The sequence below is a fragment of the Sorex araneus genome, chromosome 9 (assembly GCF_027595985.1).
Source record: "Sorex araneus isolate mSorAra2 chromosome 9, mSorAra2.pri, whole genome shotgun sequence".
Lineage (NCBI taxonomy): Eukaryota > Metazoa > Chordata > Mammalia > Eulipotyphla > Soricidae > Sorex > Sorex araneus.
The window spans coordinates 68,402,597-68,424,081 of record NC_073310.1 but is presented as its reverse complement, the minus strand read 5'-3'; the positions used below and the strand labels follow the sequence as shown (position 1 = coordinate 68,424,081).

Here is a 21,485-nt window from a genome sequence, read left to right as displayed (position 1 = left end):
TCTGCACTGAGGAGTCACTCCTGGTGGTGCTCGGGGATCCAGCCCAGGTCGGCCGAATGCAAGGCAAGTGCCCTCCCCAATGTCCTATCGCTCCACCCCCCTGGCTTCTGTTTAAAAGAACAAATGCCAGGGGCTGAGCAATAGTACAGAGAGTAGAGTGTTTGCCTTGCACTCCGCCAACCCAGGTTCGATTCCCAGCGTCCCATATGGTCCCCCGAGTACCAGGAGTAATTCCTGAGTGCAGAGCCAGGAGTAACCTCTGAGCATAGCTGAGTGTGACCCAAAAAGTCAAAAAATTATTTAAAAATAAATTTAAAAAAATAAAAGAACAAATGCCTCGTGCCAAGTGAGAGCCACGTGCAGCCCTGGAGGCCCCCGACCCCCATCCTCAGACTGTGCCCAGTGAACCCCGCCCAGTGCACCAAGAATGCTGGAGGGGCCCTGGGCCCCCTAAGCACCACACAGGAGACCACTGCAAACAATAAATACCTGCTACACTAGAGATACATGAATGCATCTTGTATACATGCACAAATGCATATGCATACACAAATGCACATGTATGTACATATATGTGGGTATATATATAGTAAGTGTATGCTTGTGTGTATGATGTATGAATGCATGCATGTGTACATGAATGCCTATGTAACACACACGTAAATACATGTGAACATACACATGTATAGGTACATGTATGCATACATGCATGTAAGCATAGAACAGCAGCCAGGGTTGGAATTAGCTCTGTGGTACCATGCATGTCTTGTATGCACAAAACCAGTTCAGTTCTCAGGGCCACACTCAAGGATCAAGGAAGCGGCTGAGGGTACCGTCCAGTGAGGCACTGTCCAGACAGGTCACACCTACACCATGGAACACTGTGCAGCTACTGGAAAAATGAAGCCATGAAACTTGCTGACACATGGATGGACCTGGACAGCATCAAGCTGAGTGAAGTGAGCCCGAGGGAGAGGGACAGACAGAGGATGATCGCACTCATTTGTGGGATATAAAAAAGTTGTAAAACCATGGGGGCTGGAGCAATAGCACAGCGGGTAGGGCGTTTGCCTTGCACGCGGCCGACCCAAGTTCGAATCCCCCCAAGTTCGAATCCCAGCATCCCATATGGTCCCCCGAGCACCGCCAGGGGTAATTCCTGAGAGCATGAGCCAGGAGTGACCCCTGTGCATCGCTGGGTGTGACCCAAAAACAAAAACAAAAAAAATTGTAAAACCATAACATGTGAATAATACCCAAAGACAGAAGAAATAAGGGCCAGGAGGACGGGTCCATGGGAGGAAGCCAGCCACCAAGGGGGAGGGGGCAGTTGGGACAGAGGAGGGACCATGATAACAATGAGAGTTGGAAATAGTCACTCTGGACAAGAACTGGGTACTGTAAGGAGGTAAGGTCATATGCATGATAACCTTTCAGTAACAGTATTGCAAACTACAGTGCCTAAAAGGAAGAGGGTGGGGGAGGGGGGGGGGGGAGAGAGAAAAGGAGGGTGGGAGAGAGAGGGAGGGAGAGAGAGGGAGAGGGAAGGAGAGAGGGAAAGAGGGAGAGGGAGGAAGGGAGAGAGAGAGGGAGAGAGAGAAAGAGAGAGGGAGAGAGAGAGATAGAGGGAGAGAGAGAGAGAGAGAGAGAGAGAGAGAGATAGGTGTCTGCCATACAGGAAGGCTGTGGTCAGTGGGGGAGGGAAACCAAGGATACTGGTGGTGGGAAATATCCACTGGTGAAGTGACGAATGTTGGAACATTGTATGACTGAAACCCAATCAGGAGCAACTTTGTAACTGTGTCTCATAGTGATTCAAAAAAAATTGTTGCTTTTAGAAAAACCTACACATCCACTGAACCCAGTCTCCCTGCTACTTCCTCTTGTCTGTGGGCCTGAGGGAGCTCCAGGGGCTGGTTCTGAGCTTGGCACTGCCCAAACCCCGGGTACCCGGGCAGGACGCTCATACCCACCCGGAGGCCGGGCTGTGAGGCCTGAACCCCAGGAGCTGGAGGTGCCCCAGGTGGGGAAGGCAGCAGCAGGGAGCAGCCCCCACCCCTGCCATCCTTGGTGCTCAGCTGAGGTTCCGCATCTTCTGCTGATGCTGAGACTCTCCTGCGGGGGGCAGAGAGAAGCAGGAGAGGAAAGATGAAGAGAGAAGTTTCCCGAGGCGGCAGGCCCATGGCAGGGACCTGGGCTGACACAGAGGACAAAGGCTCCTGGACAGGACGAGGGCCCAGTGGCCTCTGGTGGCCTCTGAAGTCCATTGTGTCAGTGGTTCAGCCCCAGTTGCCACGGCAATGGCGGCCCTAGAAGGCCAGGCCGGTTCTGAGCACTCGGGAAGGCGGCTATGGTTTCAGGACCTGCCCCATTTCGCCCGGTCCCCCAGCAAGAAGCCCCCAGAGGAAGAGTAGTGTGGCATGTCCCTGCGGGAGCCCTGGGCCTAGAGTGACCATCACTCTGGCCCACCTGGGCGTCTCCGTGTGAACCAGTTCCTGGCCGAAGTTTAGAGAAGGTGATGGCCGGTGTTCAGGAGGGGGGGGTCTGCCAGCTCCCAGGGGACCAAGCCTGCCATTGTCTGCAGACATCGGGGAGCTAGGACCTCGGATAACAACAGGCCTGGGTTCATTTCCGGCACCACACAGCGGGGGTCCGGCAACACTACAGGCTGAGCCGAGCAAGAGTCACCGTGGGGTTCCGGGACCCCCGAGCACCCTCACCTGGAAAGACACAACTGGGGATGTAGGGACTCTGCTCCTTGGAGGCCCGAGAGACCCACTGACCGGGCTCACGGACGGCCCCGACTGCCAGGTCCCGTGTCTAGCTGCAGGCCCCCCGGGGGTCTCGGGGTGGGACTAAGGCCAGAGCCTGGGGCTGTGTGTGCGGCCAGCTCCAGAGACAGCGGCTGTGGCAGAGCCTGCAGAAGGGCAGTGGACGGCTGCGTCCAGTGCTGCCCACCGTTGGGGAAGCCCGTGATGCACCTGGTTGGCATGTGAGGCTGCAAACAGCCGCTCTCTGGCCCGAAGACCCCCTGCTCCACACAGGGCAGCCTCGCAATGGTGGGGGCTTCCTCTCCCTGCGACCTGCCACAGAAGGAGGGCAGGGGGCCAGGGGAACAGCTGGGTCTCCTTGTAGTGCTTGGGCCCCAGCCAGGCCTGCTATGGGGCAGGAGAGACCACAGCACAGAGGCAGCTCCTGACCCCGGGGCCCTGGGACCTGCTTGTGGCCTGCCTCGGTCCCCAACCTCTCTCGTGGCCAACACTTGGGGTTCAGGAGGTTTGGGGAGCACCTGGCCCCCAGACTGCTCCCAGGGCAGGCTCATGCACTCTGGCTCTCACAGGGGCCAGAGCCCAGAGACCCCTCCACAGACCCCCCAGATAGGCCAGACGCCCCGCCACTCTGGAGCACAGCAGTGAGCCTGGAACCCTCCAGAAGGCAGAGCTGGTTTCTCAGAATGGAGCCGTAGGCAATGAAGGCAGCCCTGGGCCTGGGCGACACAGTCAGGCCGTGGTCAGCCCGTGTCCTTCACCTGGGGGACGGTTGAGCTCCCAGCCCGTCTGTGGGAACTCTGTCTGTGGGACCCCCTTCTGTAGGACCCCATCTGTGGGACCCGCTTCTGTAGGGCCCTGTCTGTGGGACCCCCATCTCTCTGGGTGAGCGCCTATCTCCAGCACACTCTGGGGATCCAGCTACCTCCAGAGCATCTGGGAACAAGGGGGCCTGCAGTAGCGTTTCTGCCCTGAGGCACCCAAGGCCCTGCTGCAGGCCTCAGGACAGTGCCCACATGGCCTGGACATCCTTCCAGTCCTGCAGCCACAGCGCTGACCCTGGCCGTCACCTGCCCACCCCAGGGCCCTCCTGCCCAACTCCAGGAGCAGGTGAGCCGGGGGGCCTCGGGGTGGCCCGGAGCCACTGGCCCATTCAGAGCGGCCTGAAATAGCTCTGAGGGACAGCTGGCCTGAGGAGAAGTGGGGAGCAGGCCCGGAGACTGGGTGTCCGCACTGGGCTTAGCGCGTCTATTTGAAGCTGGGTTTGAAGTCAGCCTGCCAGGGGGCTGCTGAGGTGGGGGAGGAAGGGAGCCCAGAGAGGGGGTGGGTGTGGGGGGACTTGGCAGGACTGGGGCGGGGGCAGGGGCGGGGCAGACCAGCTCAAGGGTATGCTATGATGTTAACAAGGAAGGAGCAACTGGCCTGTTTCATCTAGGGCCAGGCCCTGGCGAGGGCCCGCACCATCCCAGCCCTGCCAGGAGTGAGGCCTGAGCACAGAGCCAGGGGCAAGTGTTGAGCACCGTCAGGGGGTGCCCCCATCTGGGGCCGCACCCCCACGCACTGTAAGTGGGAGCACCGGCCCCTGCCCTCGGCCACCCCCGTGAGACTAATCAGAGGTTCCAGGGTCCAACCTGTCAGCTCATGCCGGTGCCCAGACCCGAGAAGTCTCACTGCTCAGCCCTTCCCACCCCCTCCAGGGGCCTGGCCCACCTTCCCGTGCAGCCCACCCAACTCACACACACTCACATACACATTTATACTCACACACATGCACATACACATGCACACACTCACATACATGCCCACACACATTTATGCTCACACACACGCATGCTCATACACACATGCTCACACGCATGCACACACATGCATGCATGCTCACACTCACACACATGCCATGCATAGCCACATACACATGCACCAATGCACACACACTCACACAGACACACATGTGCACACATAAACACACACGCGCAGACACGCACACACACACAGCCACACACACACTCTGACGCACACACACTCTGACGCACACACATGCAGTCTCAGTTTCCCCTTCTGAGGGTTTCAGCCTCTCTTCCATCTGGCCGTCGGAGCCTCTGACACCTTGCCCAGGTGCCTAAACTGTGTAGGCTGCCTGGGACTCGCACCCGAAGCCACGGGGATGCTCTAGACACCAGGACCCTCCCGGGTCACACTGCCCTGGGGTTCCGCACCACCTCGCACCCTTGGGACTGGCACTAGATGGTGTGGCCACCCGAGCGGTGTCCACTGCCCCGTGTCCATGCACTGACCGGAGGTGCCCTGCTGTTCGGGCTCGAGAGACGTGACTCCCTCCACCTCCACAGGCACCTGACTCACTCTGAGTCACCTGGGCCCAGCCCAGCCCAGTTCCGCCCAGCCGGCCTCTGGCCCGTGCTGCAGGCTGTGGGTCAGGCTCTGTCCCAGCCCTGCGCGCCCGCCCGCCCTCTGCCGTTTCTGCTGTGGCACAGGAGGGCACCAGGCTCATGGGTACACACGCGGGAACAGGACAGAGGGTGCGGCGGGCACTGCACACCCCAACCCCCAACCCCCGCCACCACCACCGTTCCCTGGGCTCAGCCCAAAGCTCAGCCTGGGGCTTCCCTGGACAGACCAGGGGGGAGGAGGAGGGAGAGAGGGAGGGAGAGAGGGGGAAAGGGGTAAAAGAAGAGGAACTCGCTCTCTCCCTCTCTCTCCCTCCCTCTCTTCCTCTTTCCCCCTCTCTCTCCCCCCTCTCTCCCCCTTTCTCCTCTCTCCTCTCTCCTCCCCCCCTCCTCTCTCCCCCCTCTCTCCCCCTTTCTCCTCTCTCCTCCCCCCTCCCACCTCCTCTCTCCCCGCTCTCTCTCCCAAGCACACAGAAGCCCTCTCTCTAGCTATCTCTGATGGTCTCTGTGGGTCTGTCTGTCTCCGAGTCTTAGAGAAAGCAGCAGGTCAGCAGGGAAGTTAAGGGCAGCGAGCACAGAACAGGGCTGAGGAGAGGACATGGTCTGGGGGTCTGAGTCCACAATCAATGCCCTGCGGGAGGCAGGTAGGGAGGCAGCAACCCCCGACTTAAGATGGCATGGGGACACCGGTCCATTGGTCATCAGGGACAGCGGCACCCAACAGGCCTCCACAAAGCTCTCTGCTACTCAAGACCAAGAGTATGGCAAAAGCTTGGGTAGGGGACCCCCGGCCGTGCCCAGGCTGTGTGAGCCACCGCGCAAAGGGGTGGGGACGAGGCCTTAAGGTTGTTGGAGGAAATGAAGACGCTGGGCCTTGACTAAACCGAGCTCATTGTGGGCACATCCAGACACCTGTCTCCAGCCCATGTGCCCTGTGGAACCCTAGCCCTGTGGCACAGCCCCAGAGCAGAGGGTCTTGCGGGGAGCCAGCACCCCCAAGGGTCAAGCTCCTTTGAGAAAAATCCAAAGAAACGAGAGAGAGAAAGAGAGAGAGAGAGAGAGAGAGAGAGAGAGAGGGAGGGAGAGAGAGAGGGAGAGAGAGGGAGAGAGGAAGAGAGAGAGGGAGGGAGAGGGAGAGAGAGGGAGAAAGAGGGAGGGAGAGGGAGAGAGAGGGAGAGAGGGAGGGAGAGAGAGGGAGAGAGAGGGAGAGAGAGGGAGGGAGAGGGAGAGAGAGAGGGAGGGACAAGGCGCTGAAATTGGCCCTGTTCCCATCACTGGCTCTCAGGTGTGTTCCGGGAAAGCTGGGCACTGGATATCCGGTGACGCCTGGCTGTTTGAAGCGTCTGGGCCGTCACTCCTGGCACTGGGCGTGTGTGGTGGGGGTCCTTTGCAAAGGGGGCTTAGCCGTGTGGACGCTGTGCTAGACAGAGCAGGGTGAGTGCCCGGCCCTTGGCGGCCAGCCCGCAGCCTTGAGCAAGCCTCCGGCCTGCAGGCGCTGGGCACTGGTGGGAAGGGACCTGCCCGGGCTCAAAATAACCGGCCCACGGCTGGGGTCAGGGGCTCCTCCCCACAGCAGGCGGGTGATGTCAGCGCTGGGTCCCCGCATTCCTCAGAGGCTCAGGTCTGTGCTCATTCGTGTGCTCTGAGCTTCCAGAAACATCCTGGCAACCCCTGAGGCTGCTCTGTGTGAGGGGGGTGGAAGTGTGGGAAGCGTGTGTGTGTGTGGGGGGGGGAGTGGGGGAGTGTATGTGTGAGTCCGAGTGTGTGTCGGAGCGTGTGTGCGAGAGTGAGAACATGAGAAAGCGTGTGTGTGGAGGGGGTGCGTTGACACACACCATCCAGCACAGAATTGATCTGGTTTAACCTCTGACGTCCTTTCTGGGAAGCCGGCTTCGTCTGTCCCCCCACCGTGTCGGGAGGGGCGGGGGCAGGGGTTTGGCCACAGAAATGTCAGGTTGGGGTGGGGGTGGTACTGGCTGGCCGGCCCAGCCCTGCCAGCCCGAGCCACATTCCAAGGCACTGGAAACCTGCTCCAGGACTGTTCGGAAGGGCCCGAGACACATAAACACAAGTTATTTCTGCACTCGCCGCCCAGGGAGGCCCGCGGCCCAGACGGAGGAGCCATGGCCCAGGCGCACTGGCCTGTGTCCACAGCCCGGGGGGCAGGGACGGGGGAGAGCTGCAGGGTAGGGGCGGGCAGACACGCCTCAGTTTCCTCCTCCGGCCCCGTGTGCACCCTATGGCTGGCCCCTGCTGTCAGCAGCGAGCTGGCTGGGTCTCCACAGCCTGGCCCTGGGCAGAGACCCCAGCCCGCGGCGGGGAGAGATGAGGTCACGTCTGCAGGGCCCCTCGGAAAGCAAACCACAGTCATGTCTTGGAAGCAGCTTCTCCCCAAGTGTCTGCACATACCACACGGTGCTGCCAGGACAGGCTGCCCCCCACAGCAGCCCCACAGGACACCTCCCCCTCCGCAGCCTCCCCTCATAGCAGCCCCCAGCAGCCCCTCCCCCGCACAGCCGCAGAGCCCGGGCCTCCCCTCACTGGTGGGCCCAGGATCTCCCCTTGATGAAGGCAGAGCTGTCCAGGCTGTGGGGGCCGCCCTGGACGGGAGCCCTGAAGCCGGAGGCTGGGGGGTCAGTCACAGCAGACACTCCCCAGGGCCGGCAGGGGACAGACGGCCCAGTGGGGACAGGGAGCAGAGCCACAGCAGGCTGGGGTCTGCGGGGCCTGACGGGAGGTCGGCTGGCCAGGCAGGAGTTGGGCAGGGAGAGACAGGAGGCGGCCATCCTGTCCGGAGACCTGGGGCGCCCATAGGTGGCAGGTCAAAGATCATGGCCTGCACCCTATCCCATACCCCCGAAGCACAGTGGGGTTCAGAGCAGGAACTGGGTGGGAGGACCAGGGGGACCCAGGGCCTGGTCAGCGCACTGCAGCACCCCATCAGGGGCGGGGTGCCGGGCCTGTGATGGCACCACGGCACAGCTGGGGCTCAATCCTCTGAGGCCCCCAAGAGCCTCTGCAGCTCAGGCTGCAGCTGAGGGCTGAGCTGGGGGAGAGATTCTGTGGGGAATAGCTCAGATTCAACAGCAGACAGACCCCTCAGCACTAGGACCCCACAGGGCAGAGTCTGAGGGGACCCCGGCACTGAGAACCCCACAGGGCGGAGTCTGAGGGGACCCCGGCACTGAGAACCCCACAGGGTGGAGTCTGAGGGGACTCCGGCACTGAGAACCCCACAGGGCGGGAGTCTGAGGTGAACCCCGACAATGAGAACCCCACAGGGTGGAGTCTGAGGGGAACCCCGACACTGAGGACCCCACAGGGTGAAGTCTGAGGGGAACCCCAGCACTGAGAACCCCACAGGGTGGAGTCTGAGGGGACCCCGGCACTGAGGACCCCACAGGGTGGAGTCTGAGGGGACCCCGGCACTGAGAACCCCACAGGGTGGAGTCTGAGGGGAACCCCGGCACTGAGGACCCCACAGGGTGGAGTCTGAGGGGAACCCCGGCACTGAGAACCCCACAGGGTGGAGTCTGAGGGGAACCCCGGCACTGAGAACCCCACAGGGTGGAGTCTGAGGGGACCCGGCACTGAGAACCCCACAGGGTGGAGTCTGAGGGGACCCCCTGACACTAAGGACCCCACAGGCAGTGTCTTAGGGGACCCCCGACACTGAGGACCCCACAGGGCAGAGTCTGAGGGTCAGTACAGGCTCGGGGACTTGCCTCTGCCTGGGCGGGTGTGGTGTCTGCACCCCTGATTAGGGGGCTGCTGCAGCCTGTGGGGGCCCAGGGTTCCCGCCCTCTCCACACCCCATGACCCAGAGTCTCCAGCCTCAGCAGCGGGAGGTGTTGGCTCTAGTTCCCGGTGTGGGATCCCTTAACTACATTGGGGCCCAGCCTCCTGCAGCCACCTCAGTCCCTGTGACCCCAGGAAGGCAGGTGTGCGCCCACCAGGGTCTGTCCCCAGAGGCCACAGCAGCCAGCTCCTGCCTCAGCACGTCCGGACCCGACAGCAGCATCTGGGCAGCGTGGGGAGAGCGTGGAGATAAGCCCGGCCACAGGGGCCACTGCTGACCAGGGCAGGGAGAAGTGGGGTCCACAGCTGGGGCGTTGGTGCCCCCATGTGGCCAGACACTGAGGTGCAGGCCTGGGCATGAGCTTTGTTCCTCTAGGTGACTTCTGTACACTTTGCACCCGCAACCTTGACCTCAACCTGACCCCAACCTGGCCCCAACCTTGACCCCATGGACTGATAGTACAGGAGCAGGTGCTTGCTTGCACAGGTGAGCAGGGTTCAGTCCCCAGCCTCCCATACGGACACTGCAAGGAGTGACCCCTGAACATCGCAAGGTGGGGTCCCAAACATCAAAGTCCTGCTTTCCTGAGAAGGGGCTGGACGGGGGCTGCTGATGCCCGAACCCGCCGAGGGGGGCCTGAGACCCACAGACACCTTTGCTCTCTGGCGCCCCCATGTGGAACAGAGGACAGTCCAGAGGAAAGGGGTCTGTCCTGGGGCTGTACCTCACAGGGAGGGCTCTGACCCTACCGGCCGCCAGCCCCAACAGCCACCTCAGCCCATGAGCCAGACGTGGGCTGGCTCAGACACATTCCCACTGGCTCACAGCAGGACCAGGCCGGAGAGAGGCCAGTGTCCACTCAGAGAAGGAGGGCCCCGTGTGTGCCCGGGTCAAAGAAGCCACAGAGGGCCCAGCTGCTGCCCTGATGTATGGGGACAGGTGTATGGGGGTCCTGCCTCCAGGGGTCCCGGAAGGCTTGGGAACAACTGCCGCTCTGGTGGCCCTGCCAGCCCTGTCCAGCCTGGGGCCTGTGGCAGGGCAGTTTGCAGCCTCACTGTCCCATGCCCTGTGGTGTCACTGCTGCTTGAAGATCAGGAATGTCCAAGGGCAGAGGGCACTGGGCTGATTCTGCAGACCCATAAACACTCCTCTCCCCAGATCCGAGGACTTGCCCCGCCACCCTGGACACTCTGCTGTCCACCTCCCACCCTTGGCCACGTCTCTTCCCAGGGGCCCTGAACACTGCCACAAGCCTCACTCTTTGTCCTGCTGGGCAGTGAGCCCTGAACCCAAATACTGCCCGGCTCCTCCTGGGGGGATGCGGTGCCCCACACTGCAGAGGCACCCCCTCCTGTGGGCGTGTCCTGGAGCCAGGCAGACCCTGGGACTGCAGACCCCGTCCCCACCTCCCCCTAGTCTGGGGCTCTTCCAAACGCAGGGCCCAAAGCCACCGAGACTGGGGTGCTGCTGTCTGCTTGCTGCTCAGGGAGACTCCCGGCGGGCTCTGGGGGCCCCGTGCAGTGCCAGCCACTGAGGTCAGCACCCTCCCCACTGCACTCTCCCTCGGGCCCCGGCTGCACACTTCCAGTGGACACAGAACCTAGGCAGCTTTGATGGCTGTGGGACAGCCCTGCCGGGGGTGAGGTTTGGATACTGTCCAGAGTATCTGCAGGATGGCCACAGGCATGGCCACCGCACCCCCAGCTCAGAGCCCCTCAGAGTCAGCGGTGGACAGAGATTGGCCACAGTGCAAAGAGCCAGAGCAAAACCCGCAGGAGATAGGGGTGGGCAAGACCATGGGAGACAGAGACAGGGGCACGGAACCCTCGGGAGACAGAGCCGGGGGCGTGGAACCCACAGGAGTCAGAGCCAGGGGCGCGGAACCCATGGGAGTCAGAGTCAGGGGCGAGGAACCCACGGGAGTCAGAGTCAGGGGCGCGGAACCCACGGGAGTCAGAGCTGGGGGCAAGGAACCCGTGGGAGTCAGAGCTAGGGGCAAGGAACCCGAGGGAGACAGAGCCAGGGGCGCGGAACCCACGGGAGTCAGAGCCAGGGGCGCAGAACCCACGGGAGTCAGAGCTAGGGGCGCGGAACCCACGGGAGACAGAGCCAGGGGCGAGGAACCCACGGGAGTCAGAGCTAGGGGTGCAGAACCCACGGGAGTCAGAGCTGGGGGCCCATGGCCTTTTGTGTCTCCCTTTATTTGAGACTGGTTCACGGAATCCGGGGGGCAGCCCAGGGACCCCCTCAAAGTGCTTCAGCCCCCGCACAAGCTTTTCAAGGACCCGAGCCCTGTCATGGGGAGGAGCCGTAAAGGGCAGGGCCGCAGGTGAGGGCAGACCCCAGGCCTGGGAAAGTGCTGGGCAGTCTGGCCCCCACCCGCCCGGCCTCCCCAGCTGCACAGGGTCTTCCCGGAGGACCTGACGGCAGGGCAGGGGCAGAGGCAGAGGCAGCCAGAGCCCAGCACAGCGCAGCTGCCAGGGCGGGTCCTGCCCACACCCTGGACCTGGGCTCGGGGGTCTGCAGAGATGAGCCGGAAGCGGGAGGGGCGGGAAGTGGGTGCTTCAGAGCTCCCTGGGCCGGGGTCAGCAGTAGGACAGGTAATCGATGAGCCGGGGAGGGATGTCCAGTTTGGCAATTTTCTCCAGGCCCCGAACCCCGGCGGCCCGCCGCAGGCTCACCCGGCACAGCTGCGACAGTGTCAGAGGCGTCTCTGCAAAAGGACACAAGAAGCACAGTCAGGGGCAGGAGGGTGTAGATGCCACACACACACACACACACACACACACACACACACACACACACATATACACAAAAACATACACACATACACCCACACAAAAAAACACACACATACAGACACAAACACACACTTTTACAGACACACACATACACTCATACACAAGCATATAGACACACACAAATACACCCACACAAACACACAGAACCATACATACACCCTCCCACAGAGCAACACACACATACACTTTCACATAAACACAGACATATACCTCACACAAACACACACACTCTTCCAAGAGGGACAGACACGGGGATGGCTCGGTGGCAGAGGACATGCCTCGCAAGCAGAAGACCAGGGACTGATGCTGGCACTGAAAAAAAATGAGCACTGGAGACACCGTACAGGGGACGGGTGCTTGCCTTGAGACACAGCGGGCTGCGGTTCAATCCACAACACCCCACATGGTTCCCGGAGTGCTGCCAGGAGTTATCCCTGAGCACAGAGTCAGGAGTAAGCCTGGAGCACCACTGGGTGTGGCCCCCCACAAACACATACATACACACACACAAAAAAAAAAAAAAACACAGAGGGGCTGTAGCGATAGCACAGTGGGTAGGGAGTTTGCCTTGCACGCAGCCGACCCTGGTTCCATTCCCAGCATCCCATATGGTCCCCTGAGCACCACCAGGGGTGATTCCTGAATGCATTGCCAGGTGTGACCCAAAAAGAAAAAAAAAACCAAACATAGAAAACTGAACCCTAAGAACCCATGTCAGTGGCCAGATGTCCTGCACCTGGTCACTTGGGAGGTTCTCAGGGGGGCTGAAATAGGGTCACAGGCCCCCGTGGGCATGGCTGGGACCATTCAGCTGCCCCTAACGAGGCGTGGCAGGCTGTAAGGACAGAGTTTCCTAGTAACCATCCCCTGGGCCCTTCGCAAGAGCCCCCGCACGCCCCCACGAGCCTCACTTTCATAGAACTCGAAGCACTTGGCAGGTGCGCTGCTGCCCCACGTGTAATCCGATGGCTTCTTGCCCCGGTTGTCCCGTGCGTAGATGTCACCTCCGAACTCGATGAGCATCTCGATGAGGTCCACGTTCTTCACCTTGGCCGCGTGGTGGAGGGCCGTCTCATGCAGCTTGGCTGCGTTCACATTGGCGCCTGTGGGATTAGGGCCAGAGCAGGCGTCACCGAACAGCCCGAGCCAGCAAGCAAGGAGACAGCCACAGCCCACCACCCCTGCAAACTCAGGAACACACTGCACAGAGACTTGGGTACGAGCACACACACACACAGACAGACACACACCTGCACGAGACTGCAGGTACTCACACACACACACACACAAACACACACCTGCATGGACACTGCAGGTACTCACACACACACACACACACACACACCTGCATGGACACTGCAGGTACTCACACACACACACACACACCTGCACAGAGACTGCAGGTATACACACACACACAACCCTTCATGAAGATTGCAGTTACACACACACACAACCCTTCATGAAGACTGCAGTTACACACACACACATACACACACACCTGCACAGAGACTGCAGGTGCACACACACATACACACCTGCATGGAGACTGCAGATACACACACACACACACACACATACACGCCTGCATGGAGACTGCAGGTACACACACACACACCTACACAAAGACTGCTGGTATATACACACACACAAACCTGCACAGAGACTGTATGTACACACACACACACACACACACACCCCTGCATGGAGACTGCAGGTACACACACATGCACACCTACATGGAAACTACAGGCACACACACACACACACACCCCTGCACAGAGACTGCAGGTACACACACACATACATACCTGCATGAAGACAGCAGATATACACACACACACACCCCTGCACGGAGACTGCAGGTGCACACACACATCCATACACACCTACATGGAGACTATGGGCACACACACACAAACACACACCCCTGCATGGAGACTGCACGTACACACACACACAAACCTGCAGGTACACACATACACACACACCTGCATGGAGACTGCAGGTACACACACACACACACACACACACACACCCCTGCACCGAGACCGCAGGGAGGAACAGCTGACCCTGCACTGCTGCCTTTCGGATGGCAGGAGCTGACAGGACGCACCTGCATTGAGCAGCACCTTGGCGCAGTCCAGGTGCTCCCGGGCACAGGCAACGTGCAGGGGGGTCCCGAAGTGACAGTCGTGTGCCTCCAGGTTGGCCCCAACGTCGATGAGGAGCCTCACGCACTCAGAGCTTCCTGGGAGAAAGCGCCGGGGAGCTGGGGCTGAGCAGGCAGCCCGGGGCTCGGCCGCCGCTGCTGGGCTAAGGCCCCTCGGGGCCCCCTGAGCTATGGGGAGAGCCCAGCTGCCCCCGCGCGCCCCGCTCACCGCTCATGCAGGCCTCGTGCAGAGGGGATGCCGTGTACAGCGGGGGGTTGACCTTGGCCCCGTAGGCCAGAAGGAGCTTCACGCACTCCAGGCTGCCCGAGGCACAGGCGTCACACAGCGGGGTGCTGCCGTCAATGTTCCGCGCGTCCACCTAGCGGCAGAGGTGGGCTCAGGGCGGCCCTGGGGTTGGGGCACGTGCAGCACGTGGGGCCGGGGGATGGGAGAGCCTCGGAAGAGGGTCTGGGGACTCCCCTCTGGCCTTGCTTGGCACAGGGGGTTCGAGAACACGCGGGGAACACGTAGCCCCGGCTCTGAAGCCCAGCTCAGGTGCCTGCAGCATCAGCACCATCTCTCGAGGAGCGACCTCGGGAAGGGGGCGCCAGGCCCTCGCACACAGGTGCAGACCGCTCTGTCCCCAGTGTCCGGCCCCTGGCCAGCCGAGCACGCCCGGCAGCGCCCTTGGCTGCCCCACTCCTGGCACCTCACCTGGAGGCAGAGCCTCAGGGCCATCCCGCAGGGGCTGGGCAGCCCTGCCAGCACAAGCCACCCCCTGGGAAAGCCACAGATGTGCCACCTGTCACTGCCGCTGGCCCTCCCCCAGCAGCACTGCAGACAGAGCCTGTGGGAGCACTCCTTCCCGCCTTCACTCCTCTGGCCCTGAGGGGGCAGCCAGCATTCCCGCCAGGCACCCAGCTCTGCACTCACCCCTGGCCCAGCCTTCTGCCGTTCAGAGCAGGGACCCTCCTCTGCTGCCCGCCCCCAGATGAGGACCCCCCTTTGTCCCCCATGATGGGGACCCTCCCCCTGCTGCCCGCCCCCAGATGAGGACCCCCCTTTGTCCCCCATGATGGGGACCCTCCCCTGCTGCTTCTCCCAGACCCCCAGCAACACCAGGACAAAGACCACCCTGCTGCCTGGGTCACCCCCGGCCCCGGCTGCACCCCCTCTCCTTCCCTCTTCCCTCCTCCACTAGAATCCACCTGTGTCACTCACCCAGGCGCCGGCCGCCAGCAGCAGCTGCACACATTGGGCCTGGCCCTGCAGGCTGGCGGCGTGCAGGGGTGTGATGGAGTCCACGGTCACCTGGTTCACACAGGCCCCACTCTCGATCAGCTGCTGCAGCCTCACCGCCTCGCCCCGCTGCGCGGCTTCATGCACGGGCGTCCGCTCCACCCAGAACCCTGAAAGCAAAGCGGGCTGAGTGCGGGGCCCACAGCCCTGAAACCTGCAGGGGCGCGCAGAGCATGACACTCGGATGCTCCCAAACCCAGGATCCAGCCTTTGACGGCACTGTGGGTTCCCTAAAATATATGAATAAAATTAAGTAAAGAATGTATCTGATCCATTGAAAGGTCTGTTTCGATGCTTGAGCAATGGTTCCTGACCCTGGGAGCACAGAGCAAGCAGGAGCCCCCAGGAGGCATCTATCCAGAAAGGGAGGTGCCGTCTGGGGCCGCAGGGGGCCAGGGCACAGCAGGAAGTGGCCATGTTTGCATGGGCCCTGGGCTCAATGCACAGAACTGCGGGAGAGCATTCACTGTGATGGTGGGGCATGGGGCCCACTCTTCTGCCATCAGCCGCCTCATCCCGACTCCTCACTTGGTCTCTAGGGGGTGCTACAGGCATCCATATGCCTTGAAGAATCACAAGTAACACCACCCAGGTAAGCAAGGACAAAAAAGGCAAATCCTCTAATCAAGGCTGGAATGTGGGTCCTAATGTAAGGGCACTGACAAGGGCGTTAGCGGCTCTAACAGAAGGGCACTAATATGGGGACATAAGTTGGGCTCTGCCGTGTGCTCTGACGTGGGGCCTAAGATGAAGGCCCTAACACAGGTGCTCTAAGAGGAGGGGTCCAAAGCACCAACTTCAGAGCTGGAGATGGAATGGCGGCCTGCAGGGCTGGGGGAGAAAAACCAGGACTCATTTAGTGGAAACACTTCAGTGTTGCCAGATTAGAACATTCTGGAGATCAACAAAGTGCTCTAACGAGCGCAAACTTGCACGCTTACAAAGGGATAAGACGTACAGTTTAGGTTTTTGTTTTTTTTTTAACCACTAGTAAATATTAGAAATCATGTTTAACAAAAGATGGGCCGTGCAGGTGAAGGCAATTGGGAGCTGGTTGCCACCACCAAGGGTTACCCCACCCCTGCAAAAGCCACCCGGTGTCCGCCAGCAGTAGGACCCCCTGCCTCGTGCAAAAGGTGGGTCAGCAGAGGGTCACGGCCTTCAGGTGGAAGGGCGTGCAGCCAGCAGCTGTGGGCACAGAAGGGTTCCCAGCTGTGAGGGGCACCTCAGCCTGGGCAAGTCCCTGGGGAGAGGGGCCTCCTCGGAAACCCAGAAACCCAAGCCCTCTGCTTCTGTTACTGCCCCCTGGGGGGACTGTCCCCAGATCCCTGCCCTGCTAATTGGTCTCCTGGCACCCCTCCCTCCCTCCCTAAGACTTTTTCTGTCACCCCTTCCCTCCCCCAAAGCACTTAACCACAGTGGCTGGCTTCGCTATGGGGAGACCTGGCACACTAGGTGCTTCTGGGGTGTTTATCATGACCTCGAATTGTAACAGCGAATCCAAAAGGAGCAAACATCCCACCCCTAGAAGCGTGCGCATGCACACACACACACACACACACACACACACACACACACACACACAGAAGAAAAGCTTTGCTCTGTCAAGGAGAAACCCTCACTCAGCGTTCCTTCTGCTGGCTTTAAGATCCTTCTCGGCCTTCTTCCCTCCCTGTGTCAGGTACAAGTCCCAGGAGCTTGTGTGCAATCCTGAGGTCACAGCATGCCACAGAGCAGGGGCTGCACAGGGCACAGGAAGGGCTGCCCACCCGAGGAAAACGGAAGCGCGTGCCCGTCAGAATGACCCAGCCTGCCCGCATGTGCTGGGGAGCGCCTGTGCTGAGCGGCACCCCTCTCTCGGAACAAGAGGCTGTTTCCAGCCAGGTTCAGGCGAAGGGGCGAGGCCCAGCTCAGAGCGCAAAAAGCCGTCTTCAGCCCCATCTGCACCAAGCCGGCCAGGAAGAGGGATGCAAAGTTAAATTTTCTCATCACATCTAGAAATTCTATCCCTTAAAATAGCTGCTGCCTACAATCAGCGCATTGCAACACGCCAGCTTCCAACCTGCTCCTGCTGATCCCTCGACTTTTTTTTTTTTTTTTACTTATTTTTTATTGTGGAAAGTTACAAATTTACAAAGTTTTCAGGTTTAAATCTCAGTTATACAATGCTTGAATACCCAACCCTTCACCAGTGCTCATACTCCACCACCAAGAATCCCAGTATAGCTCCACCCCGCCCCCTCACACCCCAAACCCCCCCACGCCCCTAGCCCCCCCACCCTAAGCCCCCCCCCGCCTGTGTAACTAATAAATTTCACTTTACTTTCACTTTGATTGCATACAATATTTCAACAAAACTCACTATTCTTGTTTGGAGAGTCTCTCCCCTAAAGTCAGACCTGCTGAAAAGGAAGCATTAGATAATTTGTTTTCCATTGCTGAGGATGAAGAGGTATGAGGTCGAGTGACCACACTTAGTGGCCTCTCAGTTTTGGGTTTCTGTAATTTAGTATTTTAGTAACTAAGTCCAGAGAGATTAGGCAAGAAAAAGACATTAAGGGCATTCAGGTAGGAAAGGAAGAAATCAAGCTCTCACTATTCGCAGATGATATGATACTATACTTAGAGAACCCTAAAACCTCTACCAAGAAATTGATCCCTCGACTTTAAGGCAGCATTCAGGAGATATTTAAATCCCTGGCTAGGGAGGAACATGGGGCCGGCACTCAGCAGCGGCCGGTCTGCCCATCCACGTCCTGCCTTTGCACAAACTCCCAGCAATGACCCTAGGGCTCAGGGTATCGAGCACCATCTCATGGCCCATGGAGATGTTCCTGGCACAGTGCTCAGGAGCCCTCCGAGCCTTGCTCAGGAGTAGGAGAAGGGAGCCAATGCCCAGACTCCCACAGGCAACGCCTGCACTCCCGCCCTGAGTCACCTCAAAACCACCCTTGGGTGGTGTCTGAGAGCTGACTCCCCTGGGCTCCGTGGGGGTCTGCACCATGGGTGCTAAGTTATGAACACCAGGTTCCCTTGAGGATGTGACTTTCTGCAGACGCTGTGTGTACGCTGTCATCCTGAGCTCTGTGGAGAGTTGACTGAATCGCTTGCTTGTTTGCTTGGAGTCTACTACACATGGCAGGTTTGGGGTCACAGTGTTCCCAGGCAGGCCTGGATTTCTGTGGGCCCAGCTGTGTGCTGCATGTTCAGATCATTCATTAGTGTTGGGATGAAAATATCAATGGGGACAGAATTAGGGAGATGTGTGTGTGTGTGTGTGTGTGTGCATTTTCCTATCTTGTTTTTGGGTCATCCCCTGGCAGTGCTCAGTGTTTGGGGGTCATTTCTGGGCCCTTGGAGGGTCCATGCATTGTTGAGAAACCCAACCTAATTTTTTCCGCATGTAGCACCAACTCCAGACCCTGGCATATTGCTGCAGCCCAGAAAATACACTTTTTTGTTACTGGAGTATATTTTTGTTTGGGGGCCACATGCAGCAGTGCTCAGGGCTTACTCCTGGTCTTGTGCTCAGGGAGCACTCCTAGCGAGGCTTGGGGACCCTACAGGGTGCCAGGGATCAAACCCCAACCAGCCATGTACCAGGCAAGAGCCCTACCCACTGTGCTGCCTCTCCATCTCCTACAGCCTTGCTTCTTAAGCTGGACCACAGCCCCATGTGGGGGTTGTGGGGGCGAAAAAAAACTCTTGAAATAAATTTGTGATTTATTATCAGTAAGCATCTGCATGCATACCTGTTCCACATGTACAATCACAAAACAAATTCTCAGGCAAGAAAGGGGTTATGAGTGGAAGCCATCTCAGAAGCCCCCTCCACTCACAACCCATGCTCTCCAGACGTGTTTCCTAACACGTGAAGGACAGTCACTGACGAGGACCTATTAAGGGGACTCAGAACTCAGGATTCCCAGCCCTCTTTGGTCTCCCTTTTCAGGAAAAAAAAAAAATCACTCAGCAACTCCTGCCAGCAAATCTACTTTCTCTCTGCAGAAAACACTCCCCAGGTGCACTGGCCGCAGGACCCCCACCCTCCTGCCAGGCTGCTGGGGACAGGGCTGCTGCTTTGAAAAACCCCGACCTCCCAGTGTGTCTAACTGGGCCCGGGGATCAGCTGCCAGCTGCTCACCGAGGTGACCCCCACACAGGTCACACCGGCAGGGCAAAGTCTGGGGCTGGCTGGTGTCCGGTTAACAGGGACGCTCAGTGCGCACTTTCGCGGGTGCCGCGCTGTCCTCTGTCCTCTGAAAACCCTCCCGGCTCGGCCGGACTCACCCTCGCCGCTCGCCTGCGCCGGCATCACCCGAGCTGGCTGTTGTGGGTGTTTTCTCCTTTCTCCAGCCTTTGCAAGTGCATCCAGCCCCATGCCTGTGTCCCCGCGGTGACACGCAGGGGCTTCTGCTCCCCGCAAACACTGTCCCTCCGCGCGTCCCCAACACTGTCCCTCCAACACTGTCCCTCCGCGCGTCCCCAACACTGTCCCTCCAACACTGTCCCTCCGCGTCCCCCCCAACACTGTCCCTCCAACACTGTCCCTCCGCGCGTCCCCCAACACTGTCCCTCCGCGCGTCCCCCCAAACAGCCCCTCCGCGCGTCCCAACACTGTCCCTCCGCGCCTCCCCCCAAACAGCCCCTCCGCGCGTCCCAACACTGTCCCTCTGCGAGTCCCCCAAGCCCCCGTCCCTCCAACACTGTCCTCTGCGCCCACCCTCTTCCTGCGGGCGCCGGCCAGAGTCTCCCGTGCGGCCTTTCCGGACCGCCCGCCCAGGGACCCCCTAGACCCCTGAGGCCCGCCGGCACCTACCCACGTCGCCCAGGAAGCAGCCGTCGGCCGCGCGGGGCTCCATGCCGGCCGGCCAGGCAGCGCGGGCACCTGCGGGCGGGCCGGGCTCGGGGCGGCGCCCGCGAAGGGGCCGCGGGGACTTGTAGTTCGCGCGCGGAGCCGCCCGTGCCCGGCGCGTCCGGCTGCAGAGCGCGCGGGCCAGGGGAGGCCGCTCGCCTCCATCCTCGGCGCCCCCCGGCCCACACCCGGCCCGGCTTCCCGACGACCCGCTCCCCAAGCCACACAGAGCAGGAGAGCAGAGCAGGCAGGGCGCCAGTTTGCACCCAGCCGGGCCGGGTGCAAACCCCGCGCGGTCCCCGAGGGTCCTGGAGCACCGCCAGCGGGAACCGCGTGCGCAGAGCCAGGAGTTAAGCCTGAGCCCTGCCGAACGTGCCCCCCTGCAGAACAACCACCAGTTCAGAGAGCCCGGGTTTATGTGGAAAACAGAAGGAAACCCAGGCCTCTCAGAGACGGGTCAGCGCCCTGCTCCCCTGATACGTAATCTGAGCTCTGCGTCGCCAGAAGAAAGAAGACTTGGAACACGGTTCAAAAGGATGCTCAAGTGCCCCGGTAAGAATCACACTTGGGTTTTGCTTTGGGTTTTGGTTTTGGTTTTGGTTTTGCCTTTGCCTTTGACAGTTTACAACACATGGGAAGTTTCACTTTGCCAAAGCTGGTTACAGCCTCTTTGCCAAACTTCTCCCCCACCATGGCCAGCGCTGGCCCTACATGGGAAGGTTAGTTTGATGCAGGAAGTGGAAATGTCCGCACAACTTAGCACAACTTGTGAGACCTCTGATCCCTGAGGAGCTTTTATATTTCAGAAAAGGGGCGCTGAAATTACAGTCCTGTCAGTCACATCGCATTCCAGTGAACAATCACCTGGCTCAGAGGTGGTCAGTCCTGTATACCTGGCTCAGACGTGTATTTGAAAACAACCCACATGATCAAGGCTGATCATTTGGGGCTGCTACAAACAAGAAAATGAATCCTCTTCTCTGATGTTCCTTTCTGGGGAGACTTTATGTGCTGTTGGACTGGAAAGTGATGAATCTCATGGCATGAATGCACTTCCTTTGGAGACCCAGACCTCCAGCTCTGGACACAGAGGGTTGGGAACCAGAGGGGTTGTGGCCACTCCTGCTTCTGTCTTGGTCTTCTGCTCTGGCTGCCTTCTGGCTGTAGCTGTGAAGTGGGACACTCACTGATTTGAACTCTAGAGACCTCTTGCCCTATTTTCCAGCTCCACAACTCCCTAAGACAGGTCTCATTGGCTTCTCTTTACCTTGGCTTGTAACTAGAGCGATTGTGAAATGTGCCTTGTTACCACCTGGCCTCTCTTACCTCAGGTCCACCGCCCCCATCTATGAGTCACCTCAGTGATCAGCTCTCTAAGCAGTAACTCATACCACATTGGTGACAT

The 21,485-nt window shown here is 59.8% G+C and overlaps 1 protein-coding gene across 1 annotated transcript; it reads right to left on the bottom strand.

Annotated features, from left to right (window-relative positions):
- Positions 1–11,154: 11,154 nt before the first annotated feature.
- On the bottom strand, positions 11,155–20,524 carry ASB13 (ankyrin repeat and SOCS box containing 13). The gene is made up of 6 exons (XM_004605453.2): positions 20,045–20,524; positions 15,148–15,335; positions 14,155–14,305; positions 13,890–14,024; positions 12,685–12,876; positions 11,155–11,685 (listed from the first exon to the last, which is right to left on the bottom strand). The coding sequence occupies exons 1-6, from the start codon at positions 20,085–20,087 to the stop codon at positions 11,558–11,560; spliced, it is 837 nt and encodes a 278-aa protein (XP_004605510.2). The 5' UTR covers positions 20,088–20,524; the 3' UTR covers positions 11,155–11,557.
- Positions 20,525–21,485: the final 961 nt, after the last annotated feature.